The following is a 17,784-nucleotide window of genomic DNA, read 5'->3' as shown; positions in this document are numbered from 1 at the left end:
GAACAGATCCACAACAAAGGAGCGACCATAAACGATAGCCTTAAAGAAGGGATGTTTAAAGTTGTTGACAGAAAGCTGGCCGGTTGTCAACGAGAGCTGATCGGCGCCAAGACCGTCGCGGGTCACGTTCCGAGGATCATCCGCATTCCGTCATCTTTTTCGAATGCGACAAGCTGCAACTCGCCTCCCTCAATGCAATTGTCCACTATGAGGCCTCAAATCTTATTGCATCCGCAATTGCGCACGCTGCTCCCCCGTGGTGTGCGGAGGGATCTTAACAGCACGATCTTCTATCGCCTGAAGACGACTCAAACGCCGTTTCGACTCTCCAAAAATGAATCCCCGGCTCTGAAACCAAAGGAAAACAATGCGACAGCTGCCCGGAGCTCACCACAGTCGGCCACGACACATGCAAAGACCGCTATTCGACGAGGTACGCTTTCTGTGATAACTTGCAATTGGAACATTGGTCCTGACGGTATATTGCAGGTCCCCCGGAGCGCATATTGATCTACCATGGCGGAACAGGCAAGACAATCTTTCTGGGGATGTTGCGCATCACAACCATCTTCCTTTTTGGTGTTTCTGTCCTGGTTGTCGCACCGGCATTTGCATCCGATGAGTTTCCATGGTATCTAGCACCCGCTGGTAAGATTGACTCTCCACCCTGGCGGCTTGTTAGCTAAACATTTTTGTGCAGTTGTTGTTGGCGGAGCTCTCCCGATGCTTTTCGTTTCTTATACCTCTGCTCCATTCGTGAATTTCGTACACCTCGCTCTTCCTGCTTTTGCTCGGCGTTCAAAGGAACATACGGTTCAATATGCGAAGAATTTGCCTCCTACAGCTACATTATACATCAACACTATGAAGTTCACGACTATTCCTCGACAGACCGAGGTGCGACTGGGGGACTTGGTTCCTGACAAAGCCATTTTCCGTCCCGTGAGCTTTCGCAATAAAAACCCTGCCCCTTTGCCCTGGTGGGCAGGAAAGACTCTACGGCAATTCTACGCGGCAGAGAAGAGTCAGCCTGGCAGAGAGTCAACGACATTCTATCCCGAATTGTGGGAACATGTATACAAACAGATCCAAAAGAACCCGTCACCAAAGAAATGAGAATCAAGGAAATATCCTCTGTTAATATGACTGTAACATAAAGCTCGTGATTGGCTAAGATTTGAGTGGTGACTGGACAATTCACTACTCCTGCTCTCGCTATAGGAATAACTCTTTGCATTCACTTCTGATCATTTACTCTTGCTACACTCCCTCCCGGAACATTCTGACCATTTTCGCTGTGATTTAATCTCTTCCTTTCACGAGGGCAGTGTTTCCCTTCTTCCTGTGTTCCTCGTTGATAGTTCTTTCTCTCCTCACTTTACAATCTCCCATCTCCTCTCTCAGTCAATCTTCACTACCTCTCACTTCCCCTCCTCTCAGCTCCATCGACTCTACACTTCTTCTCTTGGTCTTCTTCCATCGCCTACGTACACCAAAGCATCAACCATTTACTTTGGAATAGTCAACATGTCCAACAAACCCAAGCCCGACACTCTCCTAGGCCTCACCAACTCCGAGCAGAAAATCCTCCTCCTGAGCATCCTCTGCACCGACGAAAGCAACAAAGTACGTACACCCACTCTCCATTCAAACCAGAACTCCGAACTAATATAAACTCGAGCTTGACCTCGACAAACTGGCCCAGTACGGCGGGTACAAGAACCCAGCCTCAGCTAGTACAACATACCGGAACGCAAAGCGTAAGCTGAGCGACTACAAGCCAGAACCACCCACCTCCGCTGAGGGCTCCGCAGCCAACACCCCCAAGAGGGGCCGACCCCCCAAGAAGGTTGCGGCCGCAGAGCCCCCAATGGCTGCCGACACGGAACCCGTGGAAGAAGAAGCAGCGCCAGCCCCCAAAGCGAAGCGCCAGCGTATCATTAAGAAGGGCATCGCAAAGGTGATCAAGAAAGACTCGTATGAGTATGCCCCTGTCCTGCTACGCACGAGAAATCAAAATGAACACCGCTAATCAAGAGGCCAAATCAATCGCAGCAGCGAAGACACCGTTAAGTCTGAGCCCAGTTCCTCCATGGCTGAAACCAAGGGTAGCATCAAATCAGAGGATAGTTCCGTGAAAGGAGAAGATGTTTCGATCAAGGAGGAGATGCGAAGCATTAAGCAGGAACCGGAGGATATCTACGACGACTGTAAGACCGAGGATGAGTCCCCCATGACTAATGAGGAGCTCGATGCTCAGCTCAACGCTATGTACGAGGCCGCTCATCCTGGTATCAAGGCTGAGGCTGAGGGTGATGCTTAGGTCGTCTTCTCGTTTCTTGCTATGATGGATTCCAGAGCGGATGGTGGAGTTATCTAGCAAGCTGTTGTTTCTTTTCTTATTAGTAATTGGCTACTGTTCGGTGGAAGGGAAAGCCAGAATTTGGATTGTTGCTCAGCTTAGAAAGATCTAAGGGTCTGGTATCTGGTGGTCTATCTACACTGTGTTACTCAGTACATAAACTCAAAAAAAGAAAAACAAGAAAGCTCCGCTCTTACCATTCAGTACTATGGCCATTCTAAGTGTAAATCAAGAATCAGCGAATTTCATCGAAGGATCTGTGTTTGGTGGCCGAATTGCATTGAGAAATGGTTCACGGTCTGGAACAAAGCAGAAAAGAGGCGGCCATCCCTGTTAGGAGGTACACTCAAAGGTTGTTGTAAATCACAAAGAAGTCTTGAATTTAATATTCCCTATATAATCACGCCAGCCGCAGATTAATCAATTAAGATACCAATCAACACATATTAACACATCCCCGAACTCCGAGCAAAGACCCCTTTTATAAAGAACATGACGTGACAGACTTAATCAAACACCGAATGAGTGAAGGAACACTTGAAGTATAGAGCAACAAATGTAATCACAGAGCTTCAATAGCCTTAAGAAGTACGTCCAGACCTCTATCGGTGACTTCGTGCTCATTGACGTCAGAGGACTCTCGAAGGGCCCAGGCGACATCGCTCCACCAACCCAACCCAATGAAACCACCACCTTTTCGGCGTTCAAGACTCTCTTTGAGACGACTAGTGTGTTCCCATTGCTTTGCGGCGACCTCCGCTCTCTCGATGACCTTGCTGGAAATACCACACATGGCGGCACAGTGCATGCCGAAACTACCTTCGGCAACACCGTCTTCCAGTTTATACAGGAACGTAACACGTCGCTCCTCATCGTCTACATGGATCTTCATGCGTTTCGGTGTGATCTCAGGGTGTCCTTCAAACTCAGCCGCCAGGGAGTGGTAGTGGGTCGCGAAGAATCCCAAGGCTCCAATGTGCGTAGCAACATGGTGCAGTACGGCTTGGGCCACGGCCACTCCGTCGTATGAGCTGGTTCCACGACCCAATTCATCGAGGATAACCAAAGATCGGGGAGTAGCTTCGGAGAGGATCTTCTTGGTTTCGGAAAGCTCTACGAAGAACGTTGACTGAGCGGCGAAGATATTGTCATTTGCGCCTAAACGGGACATGATGCGGTCCACGGGGGTCAATCGCGCAGATTGGCAAGGCAAGTAGCAACCGATCTGAGCCATGATCACGGCGACACACGTCTACAGGCAATTTAGTTAGCGAATTACAACGCAAATCAGGCAAGGTGACGTACCATTCGAAGGACAGTGGATTTTCCGGCAGCATTAGCACCAGTGAGAAGATCAATGTTAGCACGGTCACCCCCCAATTTGATGTCATTCGGTATGAAGTCTTCCACAGAGGAGAGGAGGCACGGATGGCGTAGCTCCTCGAATTCGAGTACACTTCGCTCATCCTCAACAAAGACAGGGCGGCAACTTGGTTGTCCCAAAGATGAGGAAGCCTTTGCAAGACTTATCAAGCAGTCCAGCTGCGAGATAATCTTGACTGCTGCCAGCCATGTTATATAATGTTCGTCAAACCGGGCATAGAATCGGCCAGCGACTTCTTTCACAATCTGACTATGTGTCTCTTGGGCTTCCTGCAATTTACGGATGATCGTCCGAAGTTCAGGGAAATAATACCGTTTCACTTGTTTAGTTGCTGACATCTGGTCCCAGTTCTTGGGAATGTTCTTTACCTTGATCGGCACCTCCAACTGGTAGATCTCCTTGCCGTTGTCACGGTAGCAAATGGCAGTAGAGCCTAACTCACGACGAACCCGCTTCAGAAGACTATCAAGCTCGTTGTGGAGTTCTTCGATGTACTCTTGGGAGTTGTCGAAGTCTTCTTCAACGCCTGATTTAGGTACTAGAATGCCATTCTCCCTTGCTTTGGTGCGGTCAAATGCTGTTTTCCAGTATTCAAGCAACTCATTCAGGTCCGGCATCGCACTTATCAACTGACCAATAACGCCTTCTCCAGAACCACTGTCCTTAAGAAGACTCACGGTGTATTCAATTTGCTCGAAGCCCTCCAGCACACGCAGGAAGTCCTGGGCTTTGCAATTAGCAGCATGAATACGGGAAATCAGTCTTTCCAAATCAGGCATCTTGGTCAATTGTGAAGAAAACTGATCCCGAATGTTAGGATCCGCGTTAAGGGCATCAACAGCATCCAATCTGGCATTGATTTTCTTCGCATCTATCAGCGGGTGGCAAACCCACTGCTTGAACATGCGCTTGCCGAATGGTGTGATGCAGCGATTCAAAAGCTGGAATAGTGTCCCATCAGAGCCTCCATCAAATGAATTTGCAAAGATTTCCATGTTGATAAGGGTCTGGCCATCCAACACTAGGCTAGAAGCCTTCTTGATTGGATCGTACGAGGAGAAGTTACCGATTGTGATCAAGTCACGGTCAAGTTTCAAGAGCCGGAGATATTGTACCAACGCCCCAAAGGCTGACATCACTAGTTCTTTATCGCGAGCCGCTCGAAGAGCTTCCGGCCACGCCTTCAGGTTGTCATCGTCCTCAGAAACAAAATACTCGCTGACATCCATTTCTTTCACCGTAATGTCCGCTTCCCAGAACTCTTTCCCTGGCTTCAAGTGGTTCCAAATGGTAGTGGGGCCTGTATTATTCTTCAAAATTCGGAGTGCCTTCTGTGAAACTGTGGACTTTTCGAGAAGTAGTTCTTGCGGGCGAGTCTGAGCCACGAATGTTTCAAACTTTGTCATGTCGGCATCATCGACAAACTCCGACAAGAAGAATTGTCCCGTCGCTGTGTCAACGAAAGCTAGCCCAAACGCAGGGAAATCCTCTATGATGGCTTCTTTGATAGCTACGCAGTAAGTAGACATGTCATCCTGCAGCATCGAACCCTCAACCAGCGTTCCAGCAGTAAGGACAGAAGACAGCTCTCTCCTGATGACCTTGTCTTCTTTGCCCCCTTTCTTTCCATCTCTTTCGCGCATTTCCTTGCCGAGGGCGGACTCTATTTGGTCGACGCGAGCAATCTTGAATCCCTTGGCGACAAACTGATTTGCCCAGTGATCCAAGCTCATTTCAGGAACACCCACCATACGCATGTTCACGCGATCGGTAAGTTTGAGGTCGAATAACTGGTGTCCAATGGTGGCGTCATTTTCATAAAGCTCATAAAACTTTCCCTTCTTAAAAAATACGACCGTGTCCCAAAACTTCTGCTTGATCTCCCAGTACTGTTTTTCGAAGGGTGAAAATTTAGCCCAAGCCAGTGGAGGAATATAAAGGGTACGAGGGTCGTAGTCAGGGTGGCCCGGGGAATGGCCATCTATATCCCGAATGTTTGCCAGCCAGGCATAGCGTTGCTCTGGTTCTGTAACGTGAGCTTTCAGTTTCTTACCAGATGGGCTCTTCGACTTCGCAGGGGCTGTTCGATTCTGACGAGGCTCGGCACTATCCGGATCATACGTCCATTTCATCGCGGAGCCAGAAGATGCATCAGGAATGTTCAAATCCATATCCTCCTCAAAGGATGGGACTGGCGGTACAGACGACGACTTGGGCTTCGGTTGAGTTGGCCTCTTGCGCTTCTTCGAAGTCTTTACGTCCTCATCTGAGTCATCCGCAACGATAAAATCATCCATATCTGAAACAGTCAATACCTGTCAAACTGCAACGAGGGCTTATGAGATCAATAACACACCTTCGTCCGAGTAGCCGGCATCATCTCCACCTTGTTCAAATTCATCATCGCTCTCGGGAGATAACTTTCTTCGCTTAGATATTTTGCTACTTTTCCGGCCTGGGCGGAATATCTTTTCGTCGTCATCCTCGCCTTCTGAATCGGACTCGAAGTAGTTGACCTGCTTTTTAGGCTACAGACAATCAGTATACACTATGATACAGAAGCCTTAGGGACATGGTAGCTTACCCGTCGAGATGGGGAATCGGTCTTTGCGTCATTAGAAGTCGCCTGCCAATCCAGTGAGCGAAGCTCTATCGGCGTCAAACGTGAGATCGTGCTAAAGTACTAATCATACCTGAATATGGCCCTCATCCTCCTCAGGCTCAACTAGATCACTACTTGGTACCGGGCTAAGGTCCGAGAGCTGTGGGAGACTCTTCTTCTTGTCGCTCTTCACGGACCCTCTGGCAGCCCCGCGCTGCTCCGATACTCTCTGAGCAGGCGACGAAGCTGGTTCAGCATTGCGAGCAGTAGATGGAGTGGATGGTGATGACTTCTGAAAGAAACCTAGAATTGACTTCTGGTTCTTCATGTTCTGAGTGCTAGAAGTAGTTCGTTTCAGCACTCCGGAGGGAGGCGTTGCGGCCGGGGAAGAGGATGCGGGCGGTCCTTTTGCCATTCTGGATTGATGGGGGTAAAAGATAGGATTTAAAACTCTAATAGAACATGCCGTAGATATTGAGAATCTATTCAACTCCGACAGGTAGGGGATAAGGCAGATGTGATGCTCTCGCAACAAATGCAGGCACTTTCCTGCCGGGCGGAAAGTCGATCTATCAAATCGTCGGAAGGGCGTCGCGCGTCGACGCGTTTAGTGGTTTTCCGGCCTTCATTCCGTCCACGCCTCAGGCATCAAGGGAAGTAGACGGCGGATAGGGTGGATCCGGAGTGATGCGCATGGTCAACCCTTACACCCGCCCCTTAAAAGGGCTTAAACAAATAATATGCTTCTCAATTGTCAATCCACTTAATAGCAGATTATTTAGCTAGCACTATGCCCTCTCATACTGAATCAAAGTATGAGTTTGGTGGACCGTGAGCTCAACCCTCCCCTAGTACTGGTGTACTGTATATCGCTGACTTACTATTCCTAGTTTGGGTGCTGCTGCCATCACCGTGGGCCTCCCCATTCTGCTCTATGTCTTTGCCTTTACATGCAACGATGTAACTGGCTGTCCAGTACCATCACTACTAAGCCCTCGTACCCTGAGCTGGGGGAGGCTAAAATCCGAGATTGGACGGCCTCTTGGGGGCATCTGGGGTCTTTACAGTTGGGAGGTGACGGGGGTGGTGCTTGCATATTACCTCCTCAGCATGTTCCTCTGGAAGATTCTCCCTGCACAAGAAGTGCGTGGCACAAAGTTGGTTCAACACGATCGGCCGTTGACATACCGCTTTAACTGTATGAGGTTTCATGTGAAACGCAACTCAAGACTAGCATTTGCTGACATTCCAACCAAGCTTTCTCGTCTAGCGTTGTTCAGCTAGCTGCATGCGCCATTGGAACATATCTCAAGGGTGCAGACTTTGTTGTCTGGACGTACATCGCGGACAATTATGTGCAGCTATTGACCGCCAACATTCTGATATCATACGCCCTTTCCGCGTTTGTATACGTACGCAGCTTCAGCGTGGACACCAATTATCCAAACAAGGAGCTTCGTGAGTTAGCTGCTGGTGGAAACACTGGTAATTCTGTATACGATTTTTATATCGGTCGTGAGCTGAACCCTCGTGTGTCTCTCCCAATCTTCGGCGAATTTGACATCAAAACCTGGTGCGAGATGCGCCCCGGCCTGACTGGGTGGATATTGCTCAACTTAGCATTTATTGCCAAGCAATACCGCACCTATGGCTTCATCTCCGATAGTATCCTCTTCACTGCTTCCGTACAAGCATTCTACGTTCTTGACGGACAGTATAACGAATCCGGCATTCTTACCATGATTGACATTACCACGGATGGCTTTGGGTTCATGTTGTCTTTCGGAGATCTTGTTTGGGTACCATTTCTCTACTCAACCCAGTGCCGATACCTCGCAGTCTACCCCTTGCACCTCGGATGGACCGGTATCGCCGCCGTAAGTGCAGTCTTCGCACTCGGCCTGTACATTTTCCGCGCTGCCAACACGCAGAAGAACGTTTTCCGCACGCAGCCTAGTGATCCAAGTGTGGCAAACATGCCGTACATTCAAACCAAACGAGGAACAAGACTGCTGACGGCAGGATGGTGGGGCATGTCTCGCCATATCAATTACTTTGGGGACTGGCTGCAATCCATGCCCTTTAGTTTGCCGACAGGACTGGCAGGCTATACTATCATGTCTGCTGGCAGTGCCGCAGCCTTATCAACGGACTTCAAGATGCTTGATGGGCGGGAGGTTGTTCAGGGTGAGGCCAAGGGCTGGGGGGCCATTTTCACGTACTTTTATGTGCTCTACTTTGCCATCCTCTTGATGCATCGTGAACGGAGAGATGATGCTATGTGTGCGAAGAAATACGGAGAAGACTGGGAGGAATACAGGAGGATTGTGAAGTGGAGAATTCTGCCTTGGGTCTACTAGATTGGCGGGCAATCTGGCAACCATCTATCACACCTGTACACTAAATAACTAGAGGCACATGCGCATGGCGAGTCTTGTTATGTAGTCTATGGATCACAATCTAGAGAAAAATGAAGCTTACATTCCGACAATTCATAGAAAATATAACAAGCACTTTAAAACATAGAAGAATTACAAATCTAGCTACATATTACGTACGCCGCATACAGATACTCCCGCATACAGATACTCCAACAAACAGCAGTCATATAAATGTGTGGATTCAAATTATACAAAATTATCTCTACGAGACAAACTTCATGCACGTGAAATAGACACGTGGAAATTAAATAGTGTAGGTCGAAGGTGGGAAGATAAAGTAGGGTTTCTAAAATAGTACTGCCAGGTAAACATGGCAGGGACTAAACATCGTACAGCATATCTACAAGTCTATATAATACATGAGGGAGGTATAGTGCGAGTGTAATTATATCCTACTCGCCCCAGCCCTTCTTTACTCCCCTTCAATAAGGGGCAGGGCCTTTGTTTTTCAGTTATCTGTAGCGGGCTGAGGAGCGCTTTCCTCCGGTTCCCAACCAGGGGCACTGAGTCCGAGCCGTTTGAACTCCTCGTCGCTGACGATCTTCACTGTCTTGAACTTCCACTTGCCCAACTTGAGGAATAGGATATTACCATCGACAATGAAGTCTTTGGTCTTCTCCGCTGGCCATGTTAAAATGGGTGTAAAGGCCAAGTCGTCCGACATTGGGCCTGAGTCTCCCGGCCGGCTTCCTACGTAAGCCCCTTTGTTCGTAACGATGCGATGGCCTTCACCTTTAGAAGAAACCAGGCCAGCAGACCACAGGATCTTGTGGAAGTTTTGGCCATAAACTAGAGACTCGGGGAGGGTAACCTGGATGCTTGGCATGTTCGAAAAATTAGTTTGAGGAGCATACTGGTTTCCTGACTGAGGATTTACGAAACCCGATGTTGGTGACTGGGCGTGGCCGGCAGGTGGACTGGAGTTTTTCTGCAGGGGAGTAGGCTCAGCTGTAGACGACCGTGAGCGGAACAATTGACGATGTTGGAGAGCAACTGCATCCGCCTCTTGTTTGCCGTGGATTAGCTCCACGAACTCTGCAGCCAGAGCGTGCTGAGCAACCCGTTTGGATGGGTCTTTGTTTTGCTCTTCCATGAGCTTGGCAATCTCAGGTAGGGGAAGAAAGGTAAACATTTTAAGGTAGCGCTCGACAACATCATCCGGAGTCCGAACAAAAAACTGCCATCAGTTAGTGATCTGCCTTGGTTGGGGCCCACAGTAGAACAAACCTGATACAGCTCGAACGTAGAGGTCATATCCTTGTCAAGCCAGATAGCGTTGCCAGCAGACTTTCCAAACTTTTCACCATTTGGTGCCGTCAGCAGTGGTGTTGTAAGCCCAATAGGGTTGTCTATATCATTTTCCAAAGGATCTCTTTCCTGCTCCATGGCCGTGTTCTTACTAATGGCCTTCACGGAGTCCATACCAAAGAGAATGTTTCCATACTGATCGGTACCTCCCACTTGGACCTGAACGCCCTTCTTGAAGAGAACCCACCAATCCCATGCCTGCAACAGGGGATAAGAGAACTCTGAGAATGACATGCCATCGCCTTTCGACAGCCGGTTCTTGACACTAAATTTCATATGTCAACAAATGTGTCCTGGAAGGAAAAGAATGTATAGAACGTACGTCTCCCTGCCCAGCATAGGGCCAAGCCGCATGTGAGCGCCTAGGTCCCGAAGAACTTCAATGAATGGCACCTTGTTCCACCATGTGTTGTTGTTTACCAAAGAACGCTTCCAAGCCCATTTCTTCTCGTATCCATGTCTCTTGCCGTACTGTTCAATGCTCGCACCCAGCTTCTTCAACTGCATGTGCATGCTGGCCATGTTCGCTTTTCGCACCGAGCTGTGGACTTGTTCTCTTCCTTTCAGACGTCCTGTTGGGTCACCGACGCGGGATGTGGCGCCACCAAGCTGTTTCGTATTAGACAAACATCACGAAAGCTTGGTAGAAGTATACTGACCACCCATGTCACCGGCAAGCCCCATACATAACCCCAAGCCAAAACCATGAACGGTAACATGTGGCCGACGTGTAAAGAAGGAGCGGTAGGGTCTACTCCCGCATACATCCCCGCCCTCTTCTCCGTGAACACCTTATGTAAAAGCTCTCGTTCACTGTAGACCCGGACGGAAACAAGTCAGTCGCAACGTCCAGCGGGTGCTGAGAGTAGCAATAGCTCCTTGACAATAGCTTACCCGACAACATCATGCAAAAGCCCTCTATCCTCGAGATGCTGCGCAAAGTTCTTCCGCTTTCCAGCTTTGATCTCTTCGGCGAACTCAGCCCATTCCTTCTCCGCCTCTTTCGTCCTCCGTATGTGCTGTTGTGTGATCCATCTTGTCTGCCCGACAACGCCACCACTAGCCGTAATCCTTAGCTCAGGACGACCGACATTGGACTGTAATGCACTCTTTTGCAGGGTCTCGGCCGTCCGTACATAGTTACGAACGCTGCATACTGACTGTCGGATCGGGGAAGCGACTGGGACGCGGAGGCGCGCCGCGCGAGGTAGGGTTCGTAAGTGCGGCCTCATCGGACCAGATTATTGCCAAAATAGATCAATCGCAAGCAAATATGCGACTGCAAGTTTGTAAAATCGAATCAGAACGGGAAAGCGCCTGGCTGATATTCAGTAACTTTTAATCGGATCTCCGACGATAAGAAACCGACGGAGAATCTTTGATGCGGAGCTTATTTCCTAAACGGTCAAACATATCAAGCTGGTAAATTTCACCATTGAGCTTTGCATAAGACATCGATGAGCTTTATTGCTGTGCCCTTTTCCTCAGTAAATGACCCTGAGAAGCTTTCTCCTACTCGCTACCAAGTCTTTAGCTTGGATTGCACGAATTACAAAGTTAGGTTAACTAAGAGGGATTACATCTGAAGATATGGCCGGATATTTAGGTTTTGAACATGTTCATATTGTATAGTACTCGAATGGTACATAGGTATATAAGCAATATAAGTAACTGGGATCACGCCATCGATGTGCAGAACCCTGTCATCAAGGCACAGTCCAAGGACAAGTGCCATTCCAGGGTCATTCACACACAACTTGCTCGTGAGAGTAGAACACCGCCAAGTATTGTGTTGTATCAGAGATGCCTGCATCGCGTCCGTCGAAGTAACAAGGTGTTGTGCCGAACGCCTTTATCATCCTCCCTCCGTCAGGATCCAAACAGCCCTTAAGCCCCGAAAGGAGAGCCGCAAGGTTCCATGAGAAGAGATAGATCAACTATTACACGCTAGGCTTTCATCATCTATCATATGTTAGCAATTTGTGCGCATTGGTCTGAAGGAAGTAAAATGTATATCTCACCTATTCAAAACTTGGAAGGATGGAGAAAGAAAATTAGACGCGGAATTTCGGAGATTTTTATGTAGTGGGCCATCTGACGCTAATCCCTGTTGGTTGGGCGGAAGGATTCTGCCACATCTTGCGATTATTCTTTTTAATCTACCATCTTTCTCGGTCATAATACCTTTGGATTAATGTTAGGAATTGGACTTGTAAAAATCTTTCATTACTTTTTGATTGAACAGTTTCCCCCAAATCTTGATATCTAACTCAATTATGATATTGAGCAGAGCGGGGCGGGTTACTCCGCGCCTTTGCTCAAGGTATATCGGGATCTCGAACTATCTCCGCAGCAGTAGAACAGGATTGAGAGGAGGTATTCAAGGTCGTACTTATTCTCCAAGTCTGTTTCATACAAGGTCTATCCTTTGTGAACAGCGTGACACTATAGTGGAGCACCCACAGTTCCTAGAACAATACAAACAAGCTGGTACTTATACCTTGTATCCTCCCAATATCCTGATCTTGATCAATATGAGAAGCTAATAGATTAACCATGCAGTTGAATTTCCTGCTGCTACATATGACTTTGAATCATTTCTCTCTCAGGCTACCCCAGATGAAGAAGTGGTACTCCATGGCTATCTCGGAGTACGTAAAGATCTATCCAAGAAGCTTGCCTTTGTGCGCTTAACAGACCCAACGATGAGGCATAGCATCCAGCTAGTCTCGCTAGCCAAGAACGGTGCTTTAGAAAAGCTCAAAGCTGTGCGTGCAAACAGTCCCGTTGCTGTTCGAGGAAAGGTCAAGGCGAAGCAGGCGAAAGGCTCCGAGATGGAGAAGACCGATCCCTGGGAAATTCAAGTTGATGATATTCGAACACTAAATGATTTTCCAAGTGATATCATAATGAAGTCCGACACTGTTTTCCCCCCCAAGCAGCGATTCCTGCAGTTGCGTTCGGACAGTGAGTTGCGTGATGCACTGCGATTCCGCGCTCAAGTGCACAATGTCTGCAAAGAAGAGCTGGAACAATGTCGACCACCGTTCGTGGAAATCGAAACGCCTCTTCTGTTCAAGTCGACACCCGAAGGTGCTCGTGAATTCCTTGTGCCAACCAGAAAGCGCGGCTTGGCATATGCTTTGCCTCAGAGTCCGCAACAGTATAAGCAGATTTTGATGGCGAGCGGGATACCAAGATATTTCCAGTTCGCGCGGTGTTTCCGCGATGAAGACCTTCGTGCAGACAGACAGCCGGAATTTACTCAGGTAATAGCGCTCCGGACCCTGCCAATTTATCTTTAGTATACACTTCTAACTATCACCTAGCTCGATATGGAAATGTCTTTTGCCACTGGGGAGGACGTTATGCGGACCGTAGAAGGGATCATACGCAGACTGTGGTCAACTTTGATGAAAGACCCCGCGCCATCGGGCCCATTCCAAAGAATGTCCTACCAGGACGCCATGAGTCGCTATGGCTCCGACAAGCCCGATACTCGGTTCGGAATGGAGATCTCGCGAATTGAGCACCTTCTTCCGGTGGACCTTGTCAGCAAGATTACACCCCTGACCCTTCCTATAGTTGAGGTTTTCAAGCTCGAAAACAACGAGAATGACCCCGCCGCTATGTCCGAATTCATCTCTCAATTCCTTGACTCTCCAGCCGGAGTGCCGTTCAACAACAACCCAGAAGGTGGCCCAGGCATTTTCGTGTACGACGCAAAGAAGCCCTTATGCGGTTTGCAACCGTTTGGCTTCGAGGCCGCCGAGTACTTAGAAGAACTACTCGAGCTCGACCACGGCGACCTCATCGTAATTCAAGCCCGTGAAAAAGCGCCTTTCTCCGGCGGCTCGACTCCAATTGGTGACCTCCGTCGCGCCCTCCACTCCGCAGCTGTCTCATCTGGATTCAAGCCTGCCCCTACCGGCTTCGACTTCCGCTGGATAGTCGATTTCCCCCTCTTCTCTCCCTCCAGCGACTCCGAGCCCGGCCAGGGAGGCGCGGCCGGAATCTCATCCACGCACCACCCTTTCACGGCCCCCAAGACTGCCGCCGACGTCGACCTCCTCCTAACAGACCCCACAAAGGTCGTCGCCGACCACTATGACCTCGTCGTCAACGGCGTCGAACTCGGCGGTGGCAGTCGCCGTATCCACGACGCTACGGTCCAGGAGTTCATCCTCCGAGATATCCTCCAGATGCCCGCCGAGCGGTTAGCGGACTTTTCCCACCTGCTAGAAGCTCTGCGAGCCGGGTGCCCACCGCACGCTGGTTTGGCGCTGGGGTTCGACCGTCTTGTCGCTGTGATGCTGGGTAAGGAATCTGTGAGAGACGTTATTGCGTTCCCGAAGATAGGCAAGGTTGGAGAAGACCCGATGGTTAAGGCGCCTAGCGTTATGACTGAAGAGGCATTGGAAACATACCATCTTCAACTCAAGGAGTGATTTTGGTCTCGCGGCTACGACTAGCTAGAAGCTGTATATATACGATGGGTCTGTACTATAGATAGATGTAAAATATGATACCCGATCTCTTCTCAGGTGGTTTCCGAGATACCCGTAGCTATTGGCATTCTGGGCCACTTGGCCAATAGCTATCGATGAAATAATGAAAGATACCGAAGGAAATTCATGGCTATATATACCTACAGTTCGGAGATGTCAAGAGCAACCATGTCTGTTATACAAAACGCCATCACCGTACAAAAAGGGAATCAATCTAATACACAGGAAACCAAGGCAAGGAGTGGAGGAATCTCACTGAGTGACTATGCAGCGTTGGCAGGACGGGAGCCAGCCACAGACGCTGACTGAGATACGATCTGATTTCCTGTCTCTTCATCCTCACCTTCGTCGTCATAGTAGAGATAATCATCCTCGTCTTCTTCAGGTTGGCCGAAGGCGTTTCTCCAGACACCGTCCCATAGACCCTTCTTTGTAACGAGACCGCCGACAAGCAGGATGGGAAGTTGCCAGATACTGGCCCAGAACAAACCGCGGGCTGTGCCATTGGCACCTTGATGCTGCCAGAAATGATATGCTTCTTTCACTAACCAACCGTTGGCGATTGAGCTACTTACCAAGAAGCCGTGGCCGACAACACCAACATACCAAAGACCAATGGAGATCGGGAACATCAGGATAGAATAACGCAACGCGACACGGGCATTTCGAGCGGGATTAACCCAGCAGAGCATTTTGTATCCGGCTCTCTTGTATTCCTCGCGGATAGTATGGGAGAGGGCGTTGAAATGGGGAAATTGCCAGGCGAATAAGATGCCTCCGAGCAACCAGCCACCAATGCTATCTTTGCTGAAGAGCATGTCGCGCCATGTGTCGTGGCCGGTTGTCGCTGTCTGGCCTGCCGCTGCGACCCAACCCATGAGCGGAGGAATACCTCCTACAATAGCACCGACCCAGGTATTGATCACATGTATACGCTTCAATGGCGTATAAACGAAGGCGTATAGGAAGATGTTAGCGGCCGACAGACCAGTCACAGTTGGGTTCGTGCCGAAGTAGAGCAGAGCGAGACCCGAGGCGGCTGTAGCAACGGCAAACAGGAGGGCAGCACGGCGGGAGACGAGACCGCGGACGATGGGCCGGTTCCGTGTCCGGGACATCAGTGCATCATATTTCGGTTCGAACATCATATTCAATGTATTGGCACTGCAGGACGAAAGGAATGTTCCCGCCGTGAGGTAAAGAAGAGTAAGTGTAGAAGTTGATAGAGTCGGGAGCGGCGTCATTGATGGGTCGAGAGCAAGGAGAGACGAGATAGGGTACATGCCATAGGCAGATGTCGTAGACAGCACGATCAACACTGAAAGACGAGGTTTCGTGAGAGCAAGATAAGCGGCTATTTTACGTCGAATAGAGGTTTTGGGGAGGGTGGCTGAGAGGTGCGACAACTGCGCCGAGGCATCTGGAGGAATAACATGATCTGCTCCGTTATTCCCAGCTGCCTCTTCCTTTAGACGTTTCCTTCGACGATGGGGCAATTCCGACTCAATTGATTGCATAGAGGCCGACCCCGCCTCTCCTTCGCTTCTGGAGGTATTGGCAGCATTCGCTTGCGCGGAACTGGTGGTGGATAACGACGGGGAAATGCCATCCTTGCTCACTGTACCCTCAATGCCTCGATTCGCAGAGAAATACGTCTTCTGGAGGACGGCGGAAGAGGATTGATCATCTGCAACACTTGACTGTGATCGCGCGGACGACAGGAAGCTGCGGAGGGCGGAGGGCGGATGAGAACGATTGTTGCGTATGAGGCATCGTGAACATACGAGGGACGGATCGCGAGTCGATCCCAGCCTCCGGAAAGATGAGCGGAGGAGGATCATGGTGAGAAGGACATTAAGAAGGATCTGTTTGAACTGTCATTGAACCCTCATAGAACGAGGTCAGAATTCCGATGAGCCCTATCGCGACGGAGAATAATTCCTTCGCCCGGCGGTAGGGACCATAACCGCAGTTCAGTTGTTCTGACAGCTATCAATCAATCGGTCCATTCTTAAAAAAAAAGTTCCGTCCTACAATTCTCACCACAGCGAGCTGTCCTCGGTCTTTCTGCTCTTATATATTGACAATAGATCATTTCACCATGGCCGCTTCCATCATGGAACCCCTCCAGCAAAATATCATCACCCCTCTCCAGCCTTACCTCCGTCAGATCGTCTCGTCGCTGCCGGAACCCGTCCACGATACCGTCACCTCGCTGATCGGATCATCCTGCCACAACGCTCTTTTGGTTGATCTCGATGTCACCAAAGACCCTGCCTGCACGTCCCTTGCTATCTCCAAGGCACTCGGAATTGCCATCGTGGGTGCCAGCGCTATCGTGAAGGTTCCCCAGATTCTGAAATTGATCGGATCTCGCTCCTCGGCCGGCGTGTCCTTTGTGTCGTACGCTCTCGAAACTGCTAGCTTGCTCATCACGCTGTCGTACAGTGTGCGCAACCAGTTTCCTTTCAGCACTTATGGCGAAACCGCGTTGATTGCCGTACAAGATGTAGTGGTGGGTGTTTTGGTGTTGACCTTCGCCGATCGATCAACTGCGGCTGCGGCGTTCATTGCCGTTGTTGCGGCCAGTGTGTACGCTTTGCTTTTCGATCAAACTTTGGTGGACGCGCAGACTATGTCTCTTTTGCAGGCTGGTGCTGGTGCCCTAGGCGTTGCGAGCAAGCTGCCCCAGATCATTACCATTTGGCGCGAAGGAGGCACTGGACAGTTGAGTGCTTTTGCGGTATGTACAAAGCTTTCTTTCATTCTTGACCAGTTTGGAAACTCGACTAACGTGGGTCTAGGTCTTCAACTACCTTGCCGGCTCTCTGTCCCGTATCTTCACTACCCTCCAGGAGGTAGACGACAAGCTGATTCTGTATGGCTTCATTGCTGGCTTCACTCTGAACGTGATCCTGGCAACCCAAATGGTGTACTATTGGAAGGCACCAACAAAGCCCAAGAAAGCGAAGAAGGCAGCTCCCAAGCCAGTAGAGAGGGCTCCTGTTGCACAGACCTCGAGCGCATCTCCCTCTCCTAAGCCGTCTGGAAAGACCCCCACTACGCGACGCCGCGGTTAGTTTCTTTATCGATTACTTTCCTCAGTACGCAGTTTTAATGATACAACGTAATACATTTCCTTCACGAAATGTTCTATCCTGCATTCCTTCGTAACATCC

At 49.6% G+C, this 17,784-nt stretch overlaps 8 protein-coding genes across 8 annotated transcripts; 5 read left to right on the top strand and 3 right to left on the bottom strand.

Moving 5' to 3' along the window:
• Positions 1-51: 51 nt before the first annotated feature.
• AO090023000731 (uncharacterized protein) lies at positions 52-1,116 on the top strand (the record flags this gene model as incomplete). The annotated part of the gene is made up of 3 exons (XM_023235736.1): positions 52-478; positions 529-648; positions 701-1,116. The coding sequence occupies 3 exons, from the start codon at positions 52-54 to the stop codon at positions 1,114-1,116; spliced, it is 963 nt and encodes a 320-aa protein (XP_023090730.1).
• Positions 1,117-1,870: 754 nt separating this feature from the next.
• On the top strand, positions 1,871-2,323 carry AO090023000730 (uncharacterized protein; the record flags this gene model as incomplete). Its single annotated transcript, XM_023235735.1, has 2 exons — positions 1,871-1,983; positions 2,038-2,323. The coding sequence occupies 2 exons, from the start codon at positions 1,871-1,873 to the stop codon at positions 2,321-2,323; spliced, it is 399 nt and encodes a 132-aa protein (XP_023090729.1).
• Positions 2,324-2,924: 601 nt separating this feature from the next.
• Positions 2,925-6,763, bottom strand: AO090023000729 (mismatch repair ATPase MSH6; the record flags this gene model as incomplete). The annotated part of the gene is made up of 5 exons (XM_001821190.3): positions 2,925-3,614; positions 3,668-6,045; positions 6,103-6,274; positions 6,331-6,372; positions 6,440-6,763. 5 exons carry the CDS (start codon positions 6,761-6,763, stop codon positions 2,925-2,927), a joined length of 3,606 nt encoding a protein of 1,201 aa, XP_001821242.1.
• A 375-nt stretch (positions 6,764-7,138) lies between these two features.
• AO090023000728 (uncharacterized protein) lies at positions 7,139-8,708 on the top strand (the record flags this gene model as incomplete). The annotated part of the gene is made up of 3 exons (XM_001821189.3): positions 7,139-7,179; positions 7,239-7,546; positions 7,606-8,708. 3 exons carry the CDS (start codon positions 7,139-7,141, stop codon positions 8,706-8,708), a joined length of 1,452 nt encoding a protein of 483 aa, XP_001821241.1.
• A 529-nt stretch (positions 8,709-9,237) lies between these two features.
• On the bottom strand, positions 9,238-10,864 carry AO090023000727 (tyrosine--tRNA ligase MSY1; the record flags this gene model as incomplete). Its single annotated transcript, XM_001821188.3, has 4 exons — positions 9,238-9,966; positions 10,017-10,362; positions 10,420-10,706; positions 10,757-10,864. The coding sequence occupies 4 exons, from the start codon at positions 10,862-10,864 to the stop codon at positions 9,238-9,240; spliced, it is 1,470 nt and encodes a 489-aa protein (XP_001821240.3).
• Positions 10,865-11,002: 138 nt separating this feature from the next.
• AO090023000726 (aspartate--tRNA ligase MSD1) lies at positions 11,003-14,545 on the top strand (the record flags this gene model as incomplete). The annotated part of the gene is made up of 4 exons (XM_023235734.1): positions 11,003-11,109; positions 11,794-11,881; positions 12,647-13,366; positions 13,427-14,545. The coding sequence occupies 4 exons, from the start codon at positions 11,003-11,005 to the stop codon at positions 14,543-14,545; spliced, it is 2,034 nt and encodes a 677-aa protein (XP_023090728.1).
• Positions 14,546-14,868: 323 nt separating this feature from the next.
• On the bottom strand, positions 14,869-16,446 carry cox10 (protoheme IX farnesyltransferase; the record flags this gene model as incomplete). The annotated part of the gene is made up of 1 exon (XM_001821186.3): positions 14,869-16,446. One exon carries the CDS (start codon positions 16,444-16,446, stop codon positions 14,869-14,871), a length of 1,578 nt encoding a protein of 525 aa, XP_001821238.1.
• Positions 16,447-16,706: 260 nt separating this feature from the next.
• On the top strand, positions 16,707-17,685 carry AO090023000724 (putative monosaccharide-P-dolichol utilization protein; the record flags this gene model as incomplete). The annotated part of the gene is made up of 2 exons (XM_001821185.3): positions 16,707-17,348; positions 17,410-17,685. The coding sequence occupies 2 exons, from the start codon at positions 16,707-16,709 to the stop codon at positions 17,683-17,685; spliced, it is 918 nt and encodes a 305-aa protein (XP_001821237.1).
• Between the last annotated feature and the right edge of the window lie 99 nt (positions 17,686-17,784).

This window comes from Aspergillus oryzae, chromosome 3, assembly GCF_000184455.2.
Source record: "Aspergillus oryzae RIB40 DNA, chromosome 3".
Classification (NCBI taxonomy): Eukaryota; Fungi; Ascomycota; class Eurotiomycetes; order Eurotiales; family Aspergillaceae; genus Aspergillus; species Aspergillus oryzae.
The sequence above is the reverse complement of the archived record's forward strand: the minus strand, read 5'-3'. Positions and strand labels throughout refer to the sequence as shown.